The sequence below is a fragment of the Rhinopithecus roxellana genome, chromosome 14, assembly GCF_007565055.1.
Source record: "Rhinopithecus roxellana isolate Shanxi Qingling chromosome 14, ASM756505v1, whole genome shotgun sequence".
NCBI classification, from domain to species: domain Eukaryota; kingdom Metazoa; phylum Chordata; class Mammalia; order Primates; family Cercopithecidae; genus Rhinopithecus; species Rhinopithecus roxellana.
The window spans coordinates 66536774-66558332 of NC_044562.1; the positions used below are offsets into that span (position 1 = coordinate 66536774).

The window sequence follows — 21559 nt, forward strand, 5'->3', positions numbered from 1 at the left end:
AAAAGTAGATTAAAGGTTACCAGGGCCTGTGGGGAGGAGGAATGAATAATTACTCCTTAATGGTTACAGGGTTTCCATTTGGGATGATGAGAACGTTTTTTACACTTGATCTTAGCCAAAAGGCCGAGAAGCGATGAGAACGTTTTTTTAAAAAAGGGGTGTCTGCACAACATTGTGCATGTAAATAACGCCAACGATTTGTAAACTTTAAAATAATTTAAATAGCCAATTTTGTGTTACATATATTTTATCACAATAAAAAAGTAATATGTCTTTACTCATCAGCCTTCTTTCTTGAAAGATAGTTTTGCTGTGCAAATAAATTCTGAAGCTGAATGTTTTTTTTTTTTTTTTTTTCTCTCAGCAGGTATTTTTCCATTGCTTTCTGAGTTCCATTGATATTGTTGAGAAGTCAGCTACAGTCTATCTTTCTGGTTGATTTCCAGATCTTCTTTAAATATAATGTATCTAGGTGTGAATTCCATTTATTTATCCTGCTGAAGCTCCACTGTATTTTATTTTTTTGAGATAGGGTCTCACTCTGTCTCTCAGGCTGGAGTACACAGTGGCACAATCATAGCTCATTGTAACCTCAAACTACCAGGTTCAAGTGATCTTCCTGCCTCAGCGTCCCAAGAAGCTAGGACTGCAGGCTTGTACCACCATGCCCAGCTAATTTTTTATTTTTTATACAGACAAGGTCTCAGTATGCTGCCCGGGCTGGTCTTGAACTCCTGGCCTCAAGCAATCCTCCCGCCTAGGCCTTCCAAAGTGCTTGGGATTACAGGCGTGAGCTACCATGCCTGGCCTAGAACTCTTAAAATTAGACTTTCTCATTCTATCCTCCAAGTCTTCTGACCACTGTTTCATAATCCTGCTTGTCCCTTTGTGTTATACTTTGACTTTTTAAGATTTACCTTCCAGTTCTCTAATTCTCTATTTACTGAGTCTAATTGTTAAACCAATTTGTTGAGTTTTAAATTTTACTTACTTTAGTTTATCACTTCTCGTTTTATTTAGTTCTTTTTTCAAATCTTAGTCATTTAATATCTTTTTTTCTAACATACTTTCAATTCACTCTTTAGTTTCTTTCAATATATTAAAATACTTATTTTATTGTCAATTATTCTAATATCTAAAGTCTTTGTGAATGTGATTCCAATATTTGTTTTTTTCTGCTCTCACTCATGGTACCTTATTTCCTGTGGGTTTCATGATGTTTTAAGTGAGATAATATTTACTAGAACTGTATCAGTGGCAAATCTTTAAAGGTTTGATTGAGAGTTAATTCTTCCAGAAGAAATATGCTTTTGATTCTTCCAGCTTCTGGAAGTATTATCCACCTGGTGCCACTTTAAAATAAATATGGGGTTTGAAATGTTATAGACTGGCCAGGCGCAGTGGCTCATGCCTGTAATCCCAGCACTTTGGGAGGCCAAGGTGGGTGGATCACAAGGTCAGGAGTTCAAGACCAGCCTGGCCAAGATGGTGAAACCCCGTCTCTACTAAAAATACAAAAAAAATTAGCCGGGCGTGGTGGCATGCGCCTGTAATCCCAGCTACTCCGGAGGCTGAGGCAGAGAATTGCTTAAACCTGGAGGGGCAGAGGTTGCAGTGAGCCGAGATCGCACCACTGCACTCCAGCCTCGGCAATAGAGCGAGACTCTGTCTCAAAAAAAAAAAAAAAAAAAAAGTTATACACTATGCAGGTAGTGTTAATTCAGGTCCTGAGCAAAATCTCTGGCCTACTAAGAATTGGACGACGCCATTAGGTAAGCTGCTTTCTTTAACACATGTACACTTCTTTGGTATATACGAAGTATACCTGTTCTTGTTTTATTCCTGGCCTCTATATATTTTCCATACTTTCTTACCAGTTCTGCCATACATTTTTTAAAAAGTGCATCATTTTTTTTTTTTTTTTTTTTTTTTTTTGAGACGGAGTCTCGCTCTGTCACCCAAGCTGGAGTGCACTGGCCAGATCTCAGCTCACTGCAAGCTCCGCCTCCCGGGTTCACGCCATTCTCCTGCCTCAGCCTCCCGAGTAGCTGGGACTACAGGCGCCCGCCACCTCGCCCGGCTAGTTTTTTGTATTTTTTAGTAGAGACGGGGTTTCACCGTGTTAGCCAGGATGGTCTCGATCTCCTGACCTTGTGATCCGCCCGCCTCGGCCTCCCAAAGTGCTGGGATTAGAGGCTTGAGCCACCGCGCCCGGCCAAAAGTGCATCATTTTACAGAGTTTTAGTGAAGAAAGATTTTTTTCAGGATATCCATTCCACGATATTACTGGAAATGTAAGTTCTATGCAAAATTTTATATAGCTACTATATATAGAAAGTCCATAGCTATCATGAAATACTCAAAGGGCTTTGTGACCCTCAAGAGAATAAAACTACTGCCAACATTCTGTTTCAGCCATAGGCAAACTAAAATAACAGATTTACTCTGAAGTTTCACAGATCTCCAGGCAAGAGGAAACCCTACATATAAAGCTGACTTTCATTTTTAAACTGTCACCTGATTTTTGGACTGTCACCTGATTCCTAAATTACAGTACCTTGGCGTTATCTCCATATACCAGCTTAGCTACCCAACTACATTCCCAAGAGATAAAAAATAAAAACAAACTTTTTTTTTTTTTGAGATGAAGTCTTGTTCTGTCACCCAGGCTGGAGTGCAGTGGCACAATCTTGGCTCACTGTAGCCTCCACCTCCCGGGTTCAAGCGATTCTCCTGCCTCAGCCTCCCAAGTAGCTGGGATACAGGTATGTGCCAGCACACCCGGCTAATTTTGTATTTTTTAGTAGAGACAGGGTTTCACCATGTTGGCCTGGCTGGTCTCAAACTCCTGACATCAGGTGATCCACCTGCCTCAGCCTCCCAAAGTGCTGGGATTACAGGAATGAGCCACCGTGCCCAGTCTAAAAACAAACTTTCTAATTTCCAATGTCTTATCAACATGGCATTAAGATCTATCTGCTACCAAAGGAATACCTGGATTTTTACACTATCAAATTTCTATTTATTTTCCTTTTTTTTTTTTGTAGATGGAGTCTCGCTCTGCCGCCCATGCTAGAGTGCAGTGGTGCGATCTTGGCTCACTGCAACCTACGCCTCCCGGGTTCAAGTGATTCTCCCGCCTCAGCCTCCTGAGGAGCTAGGATTACATGCGCGTGCCACCACACCCAGCTAATTTTCATATTTTTAGTGGACATGGGGTTTCACCATGTTGGTCAGGCTGGTCTCGAACTCCTGACCTGGTGATCTGCCCACCTCGGCCTCCCAAAGTCCTGGGATTGCAGGCGTGATCCACCATGCCCAGCTCTCAAATTCCTATTTCTACTTCTCCCAACTTATAGGTGAGCACTGCGACTGAAGAGATACTTGGTGTTTGTTTATTTATTTACATTAGAGACACAGTCTCACTGTATTGCCCAGCCTGGAGTGCAGTGGCGCCATCTTGGCTCACTGCAGGCTTGAACCCCCAGGCTCAAGTGGTCTTCCCACCTCAGCCTCCCACGTGGCTAGGACTACAGATGTGCATCACTATGCCCAGCTATTAATTAATTGATTGATTAATTAATTTTTCTGTAGAGACTGGGTTTTGCTAAGTTGCTTAGGCTGGTCTTGAACTCTTGACCTTAAGTTATCCTCCTACCTTGGTCTCCCAAAATGCCAGGATTATAGGTGTAAGCTACTGCACCTAGCACTGTACTTGGTGTTTAAAAGGCATTTCTTAACTAGCAAGACTATTTGTCAACATAACTAAAGGGAAAAAAATTGGCATTTAGATCACAAATTTTGTTTTACTACCATGTTAGGGTTCATTCAGGAAGTTAATTTTATCAGAAAATTAGCACTTATTGAATTTGAAAATAGCAAGGATACAGGCAGGAGGGAAGTGGAGGAAACGACAAGATAAAATGAAGACATGAGTTGCTGCGGAAGCCTATAGGGATAAAAGAGAAGAGCAGTGCAGGCCACGCAAGAAACTTGCCAAGGAAATAAGAAGAAGGAAGTGAGCCTCACATGGGCCAATTCACAGAGCTGGAGTAACAGCAGCATGAACATAAGATAAATCCAATGATCTTACAGGTACCACTGAGACATGACAGATGGATTAAAACATTTGAATGGAATAAGGGAAAAGTATGCCCAACTCCAAAGAAATTTTTTAGGAGAGAAAGTGGATCAGGTTTATATGTCAGGATATAAACCCACAGGCAACCCACAAAACTAAGGACAGAAGTACACAGAAATAAAGGGGCAAGGCAAGAACCAGAAAAAGGAGTGAAACACTGAAGGTATGCAATAGGTTGCCTGGCTAGATCTAACTAGACCAAACATTTTTAAAATGCAGGGCAGCAACCAGGAAGTAGAGATATCCAAGGTACTCAGGAAGTAGAGATATCCAAGGAACACCCTGCTCTTAGGAAATAAGCAAAAAAGAGAATTAAATCCAGAAGTAATGATGTTTATTGCTATATCCAACACATGAAGAATACTTGCTGGTAGGATAAACAGGAACAATGCATTCCGCTAGGAGGAAAGGAAAGCTCTGCAGAGGTTTATGTTGTTCTTAGAAGGAGATTTCATCTGACAGAAGGAGGCAGGGAGGCAAGGCCTTGTAAGCAGAGGGAAAGGAGCAGGCAGAGGCCTGGAGGCAGGAAAGGGCACAGAAGATCAGCAGAGCCTGCAGTGACCAGCCCCCACTGTGCATGTGTTAAGGGAAGCAGCGCTGGAAAGTGGGGTGGCAGGAGAGGAGACTGAGGACTAATCTTAAAGGGCTTTGGTAACAAAGCTCTGCTAAAGAACTGCAGACCTAACCCATAGGTACAAGCAGGTTTTCAAGCAGAAAAGCTACATAATCTGGTCCTTGTGCATGCCACATAGGAAAGATAACTGGACAGCAAGGTGGATGGGAGACAGTGAGGAGGGAGGGAAATTACTGAAAAAACCATGACAACAATCTGGAGAGGAAAAGGAATCAAATGTGGTTCCAGGATTACTTTGTAAAACTTTGATTAGATGCTGGCCAATTCTATCATAAAAGCAAGGGGCGGAGAAGAAACAGGCTCAGTGGGACCCTTGTCCTGCTGTCCCTCCAGCTCTCCCTCCCAGGAAACTCCCAAGTTTGGTCTTGAACTCCTGGCCTCAAATGAGCCTTCCACCTCGGCCTCCCACCTCGGCCTCCCAAAGTGCTAGGATTACAGGTGTGAGCCACTGTGCCCGGCCTGAAACCTCCAAGTTTGGATCTCTGCAACCTCTGCTCCCACACCTGGGAGGCTGAGAATTACTGAAGAAAATCTTACTATTCTCCAGACTTTGTAGGATTCAAACCCAGATATACCTGAGCAGTGTTTGCCAATGCTTTGTCTGACGGATTCCTGGTCAGTTCCCTATCCTATCTGTGATGTGTGCGTGACATGGATGTGTGTGTGTGTGCGCGCGTGTGTGTTCATCTGTGGTTCCTCACTTATGACTCCCATAGCGCTTATTACAGTCTTTTGTTAAAATGTTAGGGAGCTTTAGGCCACTGAATCTTTCTTTCTCCTGCCCTCCTTTCACCAGCTTCTTTTTCTCCCCAAGGCAAGATTCTAATCTTCCCCTCTTCCTATTAAAATGTTCTCTGACTTACCTTGTCTGATTGTGGGTTGGAAGACTTCCATTTCAAAAGGGGTCCTGCCCGATAACCTGGAAGAGGGAATGCTGCACAGAGAGGCCAAGAAGCATCGGGACAGGCCTTGCTGAGTTTCTCCACTCAGTCTGTCACTGAGATCAAACACTTTTTGCCCAATCACATTTCTACATGGGTGTCCACGCTTCAATCATGCCTATTGAATGAAGCCTCCATAAAAGGCCCAATAGGACAGGGGTTCAGAGAGGTTCTGGAGAGCTGAACACATGGAGGTGGCATGCCTGGGGAGGGCATGGAAGCTCCACATCCCTTCCCCCATACCTCACCCTAGGCAACTGTTTATCTGTATCCTTTGCAATATCTTTTATAATAAACCACTAAACCCCAGGGTTTCCCTGAGTTTTCTGTGAGCCACTCTAGCAAATTAATGAAACTCAAGGAGGGGGTTGCAGGATCCCAAACTTATAGCTGGTCAGACAGAATCACAAGTAAACCAACCTGGAGCCTGCGACTGGCATCAGAAGCATGAGGCAGTCTTGTGGGACCAAGAGCTCAATCTTTGGGATCTGATGCTATTTCCAGGCAGAGAATATCAGAACTGAATTGGAGGACGCCCTCTGGCATATGCTGCAGAACTAATTGCTTGCTTTGTGTATGGCAAAAAAGCACCCAAGTATTTGGTCATAGCAGTCTTCTGTGTTGATTGTTGTAGGGTGGCAGCAGGGGAAAGGCAGTTTGGGTTGTTTTTTTCACTCAGACTATCTCCTTCACCACTCCGTCAGCCCTCTCAGCAGCGTTCGGCTTTCTACTTCACAGTGGAAGTGGGTATGGCCAGGTGTGATCCCTCATTAGCAGGGGCCCATCAACTATGTCTTGCCTCTCTGTCTCATAGAAAGAGGTGTTCTGGCCAGGCACGGCGGCTCACGCCTTTAATCCCAGCACTTTGGGAGGCTGAGGCAGGCAGATCACAAAGTCAGGAGTTCGAGATCAGCCTGGCCAATACGGTGAAATCCTGTCTCTACTAAAAATACAAAAATTAATTGGGCATGGTGGCGTGCACCTGTAGTCCCAGCTACTCGGGAGGCTGAGGAAAGAGAATCACTTGAACCCAGGAGGTGGAAGTTGCAGTGAGCCAAGATTGTGCCACTGTACTCCAGCCTGGGCAACAGAGCGAGATTCCATCCAAAAAGAGAGGAGAGGGGAGGGGAGGGGAGAAGAGGAGAGGAGAGGGGAGGGGAGAGGAGGGGAGGGGAGGGTAAGGGAGGGGAGGGGAGGGACAGGAGGGGAGGGGAGGGGAGGGGATGGAGGAACGGGAGAGGAGAAGATGGAGGAACGGGAGGGGAGGAGAGGGGAGTTCTTCCTCTGCCTTGGCCTTGCCTTCCACTTATGCTCTGATTCATCTCCCACCTTCTTCTGCAAGATCCTGCAAAACAATCAAGTCTCCTCATGCCTGGTTTTCAACTTTTCCTTCTCTGTCATCTCCTAGCTCTCAACATAAACATATCAAATATCTTCCATCTTAAAAGCAAAGAAAAAAGCCACCTTTGACCTATGTTAGTTAGCAAGTGATAAGTGATGAGGGGAAAAAAAAAAAGGAAAGGTGGCTAGGTGAGAGGGGTGGAATCAGAGGCAGAATGGCTAGGGAAGGCTTCACTGAGAAGGCGACCAATCAAACCTGAAAGGAAGTGAGAAATCAGCCATGTGGCTTTGCAGGGAAAGGGGAAACCAGGCACAGGGGACACCAAGTGCAAAGACTGCAGAGCATGAAAGGAGGGGCACTGATGCCTGAAGGGCTGGGCAGTGAAAGGTGAGTTAAATAGGCGACTGGAGAAGAAAAGCCCACATTTAGAACCAAGAGCAGGCAGGGTCCTTTGAGTCCAAGGAAGAGTGAGTGAATTTCAAGGAGGAAGAGCAGACTAAAGAGCCAAGTGCTGTAGAGATGCTTAGTGAACAGAGGCTGGGGCAACCTGTTGCAGCCAGCATTCTGAAGCCACGCTGCAAATGGGATAAGGAATACACGGGAAGTGAGAAAGCAATAGCAAGTAAAGGCAACTCTTTCAAGGTGTCCCGACAGACACAAGTGAAAGTTCTGGAGCTGGAGCAGAGAACAGGAAGGTTTTATAGGATGAGGGAGACTTCAGTTGGTACAGCAAGAGGAGGAAGCAGGGCAAAGGGAAATGTAAAGGGGCTGGGGTGAATGACTGCTGGGAAGAAGTCTTCCCAGAGGTGAGAAAAGAGCCCAGGAAAAGGGTCTGGCCTGGCTGCTAGAGACATGCATGAACCTTTTCACTCAGAAGCTCCAGGACTCTCAGGTTTCCCGTTTCTTCCCAGTAGCAGGTCCAGTGACTTCATCTCAGCCCTTTGCTCTTTAAAACAACTACCGCCCCATCCTATCCCTCAGGTTTTCTAGCTAAAGCCTGGCACACAGGGGGACACAAGAATTTCTAGCTCCTACTTCCTCACTGCCTCCAAAGGTGATCAGTCAATACAGGAAATTCTCAGCAGGTGACAAACATAACCATTTGGGAAGCCAGAGAGTTTATTAGGAATTCTCTGAAATCCTTACAGGCACTGCTCCTAGACTCTCACTCTACTCCCTTATTGCTATGAGCTCCCAGGAACAGAGCTGTCTGCTCCATCCTCCCCCAAAAAAGCCATGCAACCAGGCAGGCTGCAGAGACAATCCAGGCAGGAAGACTGGTGCTTCCTTGAGCACAGTAGGTAATATGCACCCCAGAGGCCCCTTAGGCTGGATGCTGTTCTAACTTAACCAAGTATTTTCTATGCAGATAGTGGGACAGACCCTTCTTTTTTTGAGTCAGATGGCTGTACTCTGTGGGGATGGGAAATGTGAGTGGGCAGCGGAGCAGAGGGCTGTGCACCCAGGGCTGCAGTTTCATGGTTCAGAGAGGAAAGCAGCAAGGAGGAGAGATGGACATGAGGGATGTGACTGTGACATTCAGCTGGGCATTCCATAAAGACCTCTGCTAAATTGTGGTTAAGGTGTGTAAACTACAATTTCCAGAAAGCCTCAAGGATAAGTGGATATGTTTATTTCTTCTCATTCACTTATTCACTCACTCCTTTTCCCCCAGTGGTTTTTGGTATGCCCACAAAGTTGTGCAACTATCAACTATCTAATTCCAGAACATTTTCGTCACCCAAAAAGAAACTGAAACCCATTAACCATCATTCTCCCTTCCCATTCATTCATTTCTAAGGCCTGGCTACGGTAACCCTGTAAGTTCAACGGCAGAGCACACATTAGAGAATACAACTTTAGAGAAACAAGATGCTGGAGAAGTGAAGTTCAATTTCCTACAGGATCTGCTGGGAGCCTGAATCAATGAAAAGCTGAATAAAGGTCCTAGCTGGTCAGGCTGACAATTTTCCCTCAGAGACTAAGGCAAAGCCACAATGCTTGATTAATTGAAGAGAACGGGTAGCTGTTACTCTGAACCCAGTCCCGCTCAATAAGGAGGAACTGGCAAGAAGAGAGCAGGCCCTAATAGCCAGGGAGGCGAAGTCTGGATACAGGCAGCCATGAACTTCAGACTTCATAAAATCAGAAATGACTCCATGACATGGGAGATGGGCTCACACCTCATAATCCACTGGACACCAAATAATATTTAGGATGCTAAGTTGGGAATTTTTGACTCAGAAGACACATGATAACTGTTATCTAGTAACTGACAGGTTGTCAAATGAGACACTAGCTTTGTTCTATAGGGCCCCAAGAGGCATAAATGGGACTAATGAGTGGAAAATTACAGGAAGAGAGCAGTGTTTCAGATCATTACAGGGAAGGATTTCCTAACAGTCAAGCCATCTTAAGGCAGAATGAATTGCCTCTAAGGTAGAAAGTTCAAATGCAATCTGGACATTCCATAAGTGGATGCGGTGGAGGTAATTAAAAAACCAGAGGGTGATCTGACAACTGTGGCATTCCCACACTTGAGTGTTGAGGTCAGCTGTGAAGTAGGCTGCAAGTGACCTGGTACGATAATAAAACACTGAGGCGCACGATTACTGTCTCCAGATTCTGGATTATCACTATAACGCCACTCCTATTCACTTACATCACTAAATATTTTCTTGAACAAAGGTGAAAAAACTCTACATTGCTGGGTAATGCTCATGGGAGTGTTCTCCTGAAGTGTATTTTCAGGCTAAGAAAAGTGGAGAATTACCAGGTTGGATGACTAGTAGAATCCCTTCCAAGCTGAGATTTCACGAAGATAGGTGGCACCCTCTCCTCTGCCTGCAACCTAATTATGATCTACTGGTAGACAGGTGGTCACTGTGATTTGCTGACTTGATCACTGGAGTGCCTCACCTGATAGACACTGCTAACAAGTCCTGGAGTACATCTCAACTCTACCAAAAGGGAAAGTGAGGACTAGGTATGTTACATCTGTCTGCTTTTCACAGAATGGTCATTCAGATAATTTTAATGAAACCAAAGGAAAGTTAAACTTTACAGTTTCTTCTAAAAACCAAAACAAAACAAAACTACAGATGATATAAATAGGCCAAGAAAACACTATTTGTTTTTTGAAACTTTAACATTTTTCCCCCTAAGCAAGAATTGACATGAACTGGTAACTACCTCAACCTGAACTTAGCCAATCTCACCCCAATCCAAACTGGAATTGACTTTCCCTTTTCAACTCCTTGGATAAATGGCCCTGGCAGAAACTATTGTCACAAAGGCCAACTGCAGAAGTGCCACTGTAAAACTGTTTGCCGACCAACTTAGGCCTTTTCGGAGTCTTCCCTGACTCCTTTTCCATGTCCTTTCTCTGCTGCTCTGCCAAACTGCTGCTCTGGAACGACAGAGAAACTAAGTGGATGGAAGGTGTCTGGTCACCTGGTGCAGCAGGCTACTGAGCGGCCTGTGATTTCTGGCACCTCATAATATTTTTGTATTACACAATTTTTTTCATTATAAAACTATTATTGCCACATTATAAAAATTTGGAAACTAAAGAAAGGAAAAAAAACTCTTATGATCCCATCATTCAAATAAAATCACTGCATTTTGGTGCATTGCTTCCTCTCCTCCAGGGCTCTTTGTATATAATTCCATGGGCTGCGTCTAATTAGCTTATATATATATACCTCAGCTCTTCTACAAAGAATTTGCAGCAACTAACATAAATATCATCAGACGGACAACTCCACGCCAACATACTCTCTCCCAAACCAGCTTGTACTCCTGATTCCCATTTCTAACTTATGGGTTCCATCTCCCAGTCATCCAGGTTGAAACCTTGGCACCATCTTGGACTCCTCTCCCTCAACCCCAGCATTCATTTCCATAGATTCTTCTGTCATTATCCCTTTCTCACATCTGTCCTTCCCACTCCAATCCCCCTATTGATTTTGCTACCATCTAGTCCAAGTCCATAACTATTGCAATGTTTCTCTGACTCATTTTCCAGCCTCTAGTTTCTCTCCTTTTCCTTGAAGTGCTAAATTATTTTCCTCTTTTTGAATGCTCTCTTGCTGAACAACATCTGCTTGCCTTTCCATTGTCTAACAAACAAAAAACACTATTTGGTCTGAAAATTTGTCCCCAAATCTGTCCCCAGTCTATATTTCCTACCATATCTTTGACCACTTCCTCTAAGAAACCTCTGCTGACACACTTGTACCCTAGACATAAAACCGCAGTGTATGCAGTGAGTAGGGTAGGACATGTGTCAGCTCCCTGGAATCCCTGCAAGGTGCAGGGTTCCAGGCCAGCTGAGACAGAGGAACAGGTAGTAGATGTACCCTTCTGCTATTATCAACTATGAAACTGGACAAAACAAAGGAAGCAATTCTGTCCAAGCACTACACAAACAGTAGAGGTGTGAACCTAGAGGGAAGGAAAATATGAGGAATGAGGTCCATGGTCACCTGGCTTTCAGCCTAGGGGCACTTTTCACACTGTGGCTTAGGAAAGTGGCATCTACATACCGAGCAGGTATGCCTAAGCCTCTGCATGCAACAGAGATTGCTAAGAATGTAAGAAATCAAGCCAGTACTTGCCTTTTGAAGTAGGCTGCTTCAATTTTGGATTTTAAAAAGATATAATTTCTCTAAAATTTCCAGGGGACCTTTTCTCTTGTTATGCTTTATCTTTCTTTCGGTTTTCTTTAGTTGAAAATATTGAGGCTGGGCACAGTGGCTCGTGCTTGTAATCCCATGGTGGCTCGTGCTTTCGGAGGCCAAGGCAGGAAGACTGCTTGAGCTTGGGAGTTCAAGGCTGCAATGAGCCACTGAATTCCAGCCTGGGCAACAGAGTGAGACCCTGTCTCTAAAAATCGATTAATTAATTAATTTTTAAAAAAGAAAATATTGAGCAATCTTGCCCATAGTTTCAAGGAAGATAAAAACAGTCTTAGGCAATGATGTCTTCCATCTCTCAGCCTTCTATCTACTAAGCTTCCCCATCTACTATAGTAGAGAAGAGATTACACATACTGAACCTACAGCGTTCTGTGTCAGTGGGAGACATGAACATCTTTGCAACGTTTTAAAAGACTAGGCCACTAGGCCATCAATGCTTGGTAGCAGACTGAAACTGCGACGGTGGATATCCACATTGGGCAAATGTCAAAGGCCATGTTAGTGCCAAGATCATCTGTGAGGATGACCAAAGCCAAAGCAGTCACCCAGAAGCCACCCTAGAGAGGCGCAAGAAATAGGTAAAAACTAGAAGCAGCACATCTGCGGTATTAGAAAAGGGAGTGCGGGTGCTGGGCATGGTAGTTGATGCCTGTGATTCCAGAACTTTGGGAAGCTGAGGTGGATGGATCACTTGAGCCCAGGAGTTCAAGACCAGCCTGGGCAACATGGTGAAACCCCATCTCTACCACAAATACAAAATATTAGCCAGGCTTGGTGGTGCACATCTGTAGTCTCAGCTACTTGAGAGGCTGAGGTGGGATGATCACCTGAGCTTGGGAGATTGAGGCTGCAGTGAGCCATGATCATGCTACTACACTCCAGCCTGGACTAAAGAGTGAGACTCTGTCGAGAAGAGGAGAGGAGGGCAATGGAGGGGAGGGGGAGGGGAGGATTGGTAGGGTTCACTTTTCTCACATCCTACACATTTTTCCTTTGAGAGTCAATTGCTGCATTCCCTTCCTCCAGCTATAATTTCCAAAGACAACTAGCCTCAATCCTACTTTTACTTGCTCAGTAACATCCCAGAAGAATGTTTAAAGAGCCCCTATCAGTTTGCCTTTCTCAGCTTGCTGGATAGATGAAAACCTACTGGGAGTAGCCCAGGCTTCTCCAGCTCAGCCCTAAAGAGGCAGTTCTCAGGGAAGGTGTTCCTGCTACCCAACTGGAAGCATGACTTTGAAGAGTACCCCTTCAATCACATTATTTGGTATTAAATTCAGGAAGCAGAGCCCTTAGGAACTTTCTTTCTGTGATACCTTACGCCAACACTGGAACTATCTGAAGGGCCAAGGCTTGCAGTTCATTCTTTTGGACTCACTGTTGCCCCTTCTGAGGCCCAAGAAGAGTCTAGTGAGAGAATATTTCTCATTCTCACCCTCACCAATGTCACCACAGGAACACAATCTTTTTTTTTTTCTTTCTTTTTTTGAGACGGAGTCTCGCTCTGTCGCCCAGGCTGGAGTGCAGTGGTGCGATCTCGGCTCACCGCAAGCTCCACCTCCTGGGTTCACACCATTCTCCTGCCTCAACCTCCCCAGCAGCTGGGACTACAGGCGCCCACCACCACGCCTGGCTAATTTTTTTGTATTTTTAGTAGAGACGGGGTTTCACCGTGTTAACCAGGATGGTCTCGGTCTCCTGACCTTGTGATCCGCCCGCCTCGGCCTCCCAAGATGCTGGAATTACAGGCGTGAGCCACTGCGCCCAGCCCAGGAACACAACCTTAAGGTCACATAGTTGTAAAGGCTCAGAGGCCTATGGCAAGTTCAGGCACAAAGCAAATCTAGCCTTGCACAGTATGCTGCTTAGGGAGCACAGGGCAGCCAGGCAAACCACACAGGCATGCAGACTGCCTGCTGCTCAGGATGCTATAGAAATTTCCATCCTACCATCAGCGAGTGGCTTGCAGGAGAGGGCGTCATCGAGGTCTCGGGCGGTTGATGGGTCAATGGTGAAGATACAGTCTTTTCTAGGAAAGATTGAAGAAACAATTAGCAATGCCACAAATAATAGCAACTTTACCCCATTGTAGTACAGCTTTAAAGAACAGTGAATTTTGCATATGTGCTCTGTTAGGGAAAGTGAAAAATAACTTCTATGAGAATGAGATCTTTAGTTAAATGTGAGACTGGGAAGAGACAAATGGGTGAGTGATTTTCTCTTCCTCTGTGTGAACTGGCACCTACTTCTCCTTCACCCCAAGCCAGAAGAGATGTGAGTAGGTGAAAATGAGGCTGCTTCCATGAACGAGGCTTCTCAAGAAGAGTTGGCCAACAAGAGGGGCAAGTTACTTTAGTAAATTACTCTTCAATTTACAACTTTGGTAAAATATCCTTCTCCAGTGTCTGATGGGAAGCTGTCCTTTAAGGACCTCTATGAAGATAATTTACTGTTCATTCTCCTATATTGAAAAAAATGGGGGTATGCCAAAGAATAAGTCATCTGACATGCGATACAGGTGGATGAGACCCAACAATAAGCTTTGCAAAAAAAACTCTGGGCCGTACAGTTAACCATAAAATAAGCCTACCTGGAAGTAGCACAAATCACAGTCTGTTTCCACAGAATAATTATATACTACAACCAAGCTTATACTAAGTTCACCATTTTATCTTTGTACAGTATCCTTATGAACACTGCACTCTTAACCTGTGAAACTCTCATTCTGTTTTATAGTGTCCCATATAGCATGCCTGACTCAACCCACCCATTCCCACCATGTAAACACCTAAAGATTTTGGCAGCAGCTGTCCTTGGCTCTCCATACCTCTGGCCTTTCCTGCCTGGGCACTGCCTGGAGATTGGGGTATTCTGTAGCAACTGCCCTTCTGCCTCCATGCCATACCCTCTAGTCAGTGCTCACTGCTTCCTAGGTTCTTCCTCCACTCCAATCAGTACTAGCAGTGCACTGCTACCATTTCTCTGTCTTTTGCTGATTCATCAACACGGATGATGTTGTCCATACTTGTACCAACCATGATAAGACAGGCTTTGTTCTTAAAGACTTCTTTCCTGGTGTTGCTCCTCTGTTCAAAACTTCCTTGGCAGGAGTTAGCTATGATTGGGCCACTGCACTCCAGCCTGGACAACAGAGCGAGACCCTGTCTTCAGAAGCTGCCAAGCTGCTCTCGTGCTGGCCTGCCACAAGCTCTCAGGGCCTTTCTCTGTCTCAGTCTTAACTGTCCACTTACCCTACTCCTAATTACTCCCAATAGCCCTCTCTAATCCTAACCACAATACTTCGATCCTAAGAGAGTATTAATTATAAGATGCACCATCAATTCTATAATAGCTTTTGAAGAAATAAAAACCCCACCATATTAAATATATACATTAATTTTAATTTTAAGACACTTTAGAATTTTAAGACACTTAATTTTAAGACACTTTAGAATTTCAAAAATGTCAAATGTTTAAAAAATAATAACTTTGTTTGGATGGCTCACTGCAGCCTCAACCTCTTGAGCTCAAATGATCCTCCCACCTCAGACTCTCAAGCAACTGACGGTATAGGTGCATGCCACCATACTGGAGTAGTTTTAAAACTTTTTGTAGAAACAGGATCTCACTCTGTTCCCCAGGCTGGTCACAAACTCCTGGCTTCAAGGGATCTTCTCAATTTGGCCTCCCAAAGTGCTGGGATTACAGGTGTGAGCTACCATGCCCAACCCAAAAAGTAATCTTAAATGGTAAATGGACAGTCAGACTGTGGTACACTCCCAAAATGGAACAGTATTTAGCAACAAAAATTTAAAAATTATTCATAAATCCAACAGCCTGGATGAATCTCAAAGGTATTGAACTGAGTGAAAAGAGCCACTCTCAAAAAGAAAACAAAGCACTTTGGGAGGCTAACGTGGGCAGATCACCTGAGGTCGGGGGTTCAAAACCAGACTGGCCAACATGGTGAAACCCCATTTCTATTAAAAACACAAAAATTAGCTGGGCATGGTGGCATACACCTGTAGTCCCAGCTACTCAGGAGACTGAGGCAGAAAAGTTGTTTGAACCTGGAAGGCAGAGGTTGCAGTAAGCCAAGATTGTGCCACTGCATTCCAGCCTGGGCAAGAGAGAGAGACTCGGTCTCAAAAACAAAAAAAAAGGGGGGGGGGGGTGGGGAGAGGGGAGAGGAGAAGAAGAGCAGAGGAGAAGAGGAGAAGAACGGAATGGAATGGAAGGAAAACAGAGATAAGTCAGAGAGCAAATCAGTGGTTGCCAGAGCTAGGAAAGGGATGCTTGTGTGGGGGCAGCAGGGGGACTGGAACTAAATCTATACATGTCTTAAAATTCACAGAATCTTACATACAGCAAAAGAAGGTCAATTTTATTGTTGACTATTTTTTAAAAAATTAATGTGACTCTCAAATCAAGAAAAGTAAAACATATGTTAAATATTCATAGGGTTGATCGACAGGTGCTAGATTTATGGATTAATTTTTTTCCCTTTAATGTGTACTTTTTCATGTTTTTAAAATTTTTCAATGCAATTGAATATTACTTTTGTAAATGGAAAAAATCAAAACTGTAGAGAATCTTCCTCAATCAAAAAACAATTGATCAGATACGTATTATTGTTTGTACATATATTTAGCTATCTTGTAACATTTGTTACAAGATGCATTTGGCTTAATATAGTTAATGGCTTCAAGATTATGGATCTGGTAAAAACTGTGTCCCCACTGGATGCTAAGAAAATAGGGCAGGGAAAGCTGGGTGCCATTCAGGTGGAGGGAACAAGAGCATTTAGAGTGCAGATCCCAGAAAGGGTGGTTAATCAGGAGACCCACTCTCCCACTAAATATTTCGAGCAGAGTCACACACAGTGTAGGGAACATGAAGGTTCAAGTCTCAAGATATACAAAAGTAATTCTGGTTCCACTATATAAAAGAGGTTGTAAGCAAGAGTACCAGAGGAGAAGAGAAACACTGATCTCCTGGAATGTGTGCTCCAAGGGCTGTGTTCCCAGAGCCTTGAACAGAGGCCGCACCTCAGACATGTTTGCTGAATGAACAGATGGATGGCAATAGGAAGTGCCCAGGAGGTGAAATCAGACCTGGCACCACAGCAATGGGCTGTAATTGATGAGGATCTTGAACTTGGCTCACAAGGTAAAGAAGGAACTATCCACTTCTGTCTCCTTTTGGTATCTCCCATAAAACCTAACCAAATGTTTTATATACACTGAGTACCTAATAAAAAGGACTTGTATAACTGAAACTAAAATGTCAGACATGGTAGTAGGAATGTTTGGTTCTTCTTCTTTCATCATAATGACATCATAAAAGCCAAAAAAAAGTTCCCCTAGTCAAAATCAAAAAGAACTCCATTAGCTTGGTTGCGGGTGGGAAGCCATAGTTTACTAGACTACTTGGAGGGTTGACTAGGAAGTTTTATTTTCTGAAAATTAAATGTCTCTGGGTGCTTTGAGACTTTCATTTCTATGGATCCAGTGCATTAATGATAATGCGCATTAAGACATTTCCAGCCTGAAGTTGATTCAACCATATGTGACTGTGTAAGACTTTGTTTATCAGTTTGTAAATGTCTTCTTTGGGAGCAACCACAACTGCTTTCTAAGGAAAATCCTAGACTAGCCTGTAAGGACTCAAACCAACTCTCTATTACCTTTAACACTTTTTAATCTGGTCTTAAACCAGAAACATAAAAGTCTAAATTAAAATGGAACCTGACAAACAGTACTCAGGAAGGCTTGCTTGCTGGAAAGGTAAGCCATCCAAACATTACTCCTGATCAGGAATCGGCAAACCATATTACACTGGTCAAATCTGGCCTGCCACTTGTTTGTGAATGACCTACAAGATGAGAACAGTTTTTGTATGTTTAAATGACTAAAAAATAAAAAATCAAAAGGAGAATATTATTTTGTGACGCAAAAATGATAGTGGAAATTCAAATTGCACTACTCACAAATAAAGCTTTATCGTACATAGCCACACTTTTTCTATACAATGGCAGTGCTGACTAGCTGTGACAGACAGCTGTTTTAGTTGTGCCTAAAATATTTGCTATGTGACCCTTTGCAGGAAGTTTGCTGACCCCTGTTTTAGATCAATGTTTCTGAATGTGCCAATTAAGTGTTTTAATTTTTTTTTTTTAAGGTCTTGTGATTAAATCAGTTTGGGAAATACTGGGCTGATTTCTTAATTGTAGGGCTTCAAGGAGCCTTTAATATGACGGTATCAATAGTTCTTGCCCAACCCGTTTGCTCCTGGCACTTCTCTGTGGGACAGCATCTCCCAGAACCAAGATTCCTCAAGGGAGCACCTTTGGAGATGAGAAGAACTGCACTGAAACACCCTGCACAGGCCTCCCATGGTGCCCTCGTCCTACTTGGGGCTTTGCCACCAAGGCTACCCCAAGGGACACTGCAAGAAGTCAACCAAATGACTATGCTATCACTGTAGGGAAGCAGGGAGAACAAGGGCCCATTTGACCATGCAGTATCCTTTTATAGAGTACACTTATGGGGAAAGTTGATGCAGTATAAGGAAACACTCTTCTCATGACAATCTGTATCTTACAGACACACAAATTTTATCCTTGATGGTTTCCCTTTTTATGCTATATGAACTGTCTGCTGTACAAAATAAAATAAATAAACTTTAAAAAGCTTTCCTTTTTGCTTTGGCTGCTAGGAAACTCAGAAAACCTTCCTAACTTGCCTCTAGGAGATTTTATTTATAGTTTGCACTTTGTGAACTAACCCTTATCCTGGCTGTGCCTAATTTTCCTACTCACGTGTTCCTTTTGCCTCATTTCCTAATTTTTAAAAAACACTTGCTGGGCACAGTAGCTCATGGCTGTAATTCCAGCACTTTGGGAGGCCGTGGTGGGCAGACTGCTTGAGTCCAAGAGTCCAAGACCAGCCTGGGCAACATGGTGAAACCCTGTTTCTAAAACAAATACAAAAATTAGCCATTGTGGTGGCATGAGCATATAGTCCCAGCTACTCAGGAGAAGTAGGTGAGTACTCCTGAGCAGTAGGAATAGTCTACTATTACTTCCAGTTAGTAGTAGAAGTAGGAGAATCGCTTGAGTCTGGGAGACAGAAGTTGCAATAAGCTGAGATCACACCACTGCACTCTAGCCTGGGTGATAGAGCAAGACCCTGTCTCCATAAACAACAACAAAATTCACTGCATTTTACACATATATATGTGTGTGTGTATATATATGTGTGTGTGTGTGTGTGTATATATATGTGTGTGTGTGTGTGTGTGTGTGTGTATATCTGTAAACTGCCTTCAAATATTTTTGGATAAAAGCAGGGTATAACTAAATACATATGTATATTGAGGGATTACAACATTCCAGAATCATGTGTTGAGAGGATGCTGGAAGAAAGAAAGATGCAGCCTAGACTACTAAGAGAATGAACCTCTCGACAGTAAAACTCAGAGGGCTCTCAGAAAGCATTTGTACTGTAGCAGCAGACTCCAAGCTTGCTCTCTCACTATGGAAAATTGGGAGAAGCAAAGGAACGGTGAGTGACCCTGACAAACCCCAGTCCTCAGTGCTGAGAGCCAGTGATTTAATCTGTTGTCATCACCGCAATTACGAGCCTACCACGATGTGCTGCATGAGGGCTCCTTCTGCTTGCAAGCCGCAGTGGCTAGGAGCTGCTGGCCTCAGCACTTGGGAGCCCAGCCCCATGCGGCAGGGTTGAGGGTGATGGGGGTGGTGCACCATGCAGCTGTTACACTCAGTTAACATGCTTGGGATTTTACTGGCTCCTTTTCTGGAAGACTTTGGTCTCACAACCTGCAGGGAGCAGCCTGGCCTGCCAGCTTTTAGAACCTGTGAGACCAAATATTTAAAGAGTTCCGCAACAATGGTTAGAAAGAAGCTAACCCTGACCCGCAGAAAATAAAGTGCCAGGTGGGGGAGGGAAAGAATGAGACTCCAGTTCATGAGGCTGCAGAATTCCAATTCAGAGCAACGTTATGTAACCAAAATTTCTGAAGGCACGTGACTAAAGGGCTTAGGAGAACTTTTTAAAGAGACAGAAAACTTCTAAGACTGTGTTTTACCCAAAGCCATTGGTCTGGGAATTAACACGTGAAGAGTAAGTAAAAGTCTTCTATAATCCCTTAAGACCTCGCCAAGAACCCTAGGAAATAACAAAAGCTTAGAAATAATTTCTGTTCCTTTGTCATTTACACTCTTCCTCTGACCCTGTACCCTCAGGTTCCTCAAGGTATTAACATCTCTACCTCCTTTAAGCTGCAAGAAGCTGTCTAGTCGCCACAGCAACATTTACTCACCACTTTGTCATTATTCACCTCACTGGATTTTGGCCATGGCCCCTACCACATCACAGAAACTGTTCTCCCCAAGGTTGCGGATGCTGCCAGATTAAGCATCTTAAAGCATGCATTGGTCAAAAACCTTCATCAACTCCTTACCGAGAGAAATAGAAATTCAGTTTAGGATTTAAAGCCCTTCATGACCCAGCCCCAACCTGTACTTTTCCAGTTAGACTGCATGCTCTCCCTATGTCCCTCGTGTGCTAAATTCTTCTCTATACCCTCTGCTTTCTGAAATGTTGTTTGTGCTGTTCCTATACTGGGCTACTTACTCCACCAATCTCCAATGTCTAAGATAGCTTGCAGTTAAAGGCCTGGCTGCAATGCCAGCTTTTTTCCAGTAAACCCTCACAGTCCCACAGAATGGAAGCCACCTCTCCCCTATTCGCCCTACCCACGCCTGCAACCTGCCCCTCTCTGATGGCAACAGCCACTGTCTCTGGTATGTTGGTGGCCACTTATGGACATGTCTTATCGCTGTGACAGGCTGGGAGCCAGTATCAGGTCTGGTAATGAGACTGGCTGAAGGGATACAATCCCTTCCAGCACGTTGAAGGCACATATGTAATGAATAGCTGATGGAGAGATGAATGAAAAAATGACCAAAGGGCTTTTGTGGAGCACTTTTCCATTCAATTTTGCCACTGTGTCTTGGGAAATACATTTAGGATTAGAACTCATGACTTCCTGGCATTCAATCCTGTGGTCACACCACAGTGTTATTGTTTCCAAAGGTGTCCTTTTCTGTCTTCATCCCATCTTCTTTTCTCATAAAACAGTGTTTTACAAACTGTGGTTCAGGGACCATTTCCAGATTAACAAAATTTATAGAGGCCCTCCTCTGTTCGTGACTCTGGGTCTGTCTCCGTGCTAGCAAGTAATTCTGGGGAGGAGGATCTGGGTCAATGATGAAGAATAGGTGAAAAGCAATGGAAAAAAATTAAGAAATAACCTTAAGTGGATAAAGAATAAAACTTTCAATCCAACACTTTCTTAGATTAGATGGCATCATAGTTTATATAGAAATCAGCACATTTTATGTAAACTGTAGAAGGAAAAACAACTGAAGAGCTGGATCATTCACTCACAGGGATGTGTTCCCAAGTGTACCACTGCAGAGAGTCCAGCCAGATGGGTGCTGTGACATTCCAGTACAATCTGATGCTGAATTCATCTGAGCCTCCATTTCACAGAGCTGCGATCATCATTCAAACCTAGGTCTGTCCCCTTGTTCAGTGGGGCTGCGCCTTTTCTTTCTTTCTTTTTTTTTTTTTTTTTTGATGGTAGTTGCCAATATCATAATACTCTTTCACTCACTTCTACTCACACAAAAGATGCTAAGAAGCAGACACAAATCACAAATTTTTTAGAACAGGAAAACTCTATGGTCTATTTAGAGCAGAAAGTGACCTT

At 43.8% G+C, this 21559-nt stretch overlaps 1 protein-coding gene across 4 annotated transcripts in view; it reads right to left on the reverse strand.

The window, feature by feature from the left end:
* Window positions 1-21559, reverse strand: part of LOC104655173 (DIS3-like exonuclease 2) — a 324355-nt gene that overhangs the window by 119275 nt on the left and 183521 nt on the right. For all 4 annotated transcript variants that reach the window (XR_004053181.1, XM_030916406.1, XM_030916405.1 and 1 more), the window contains exon 9: window positions 13708-13787. Coding sequence is in view for 3 of the 4 variants with exons in the window: in XM_030916406.1 (XP_030772266.1) it covers window positions 13708-13787 (80 nt within the window). In the remaining variant the exon portion in view is untranslated. The remainder of the gene's footprint in view (window positions 1-13707; window positions 13788-21559) is intronic.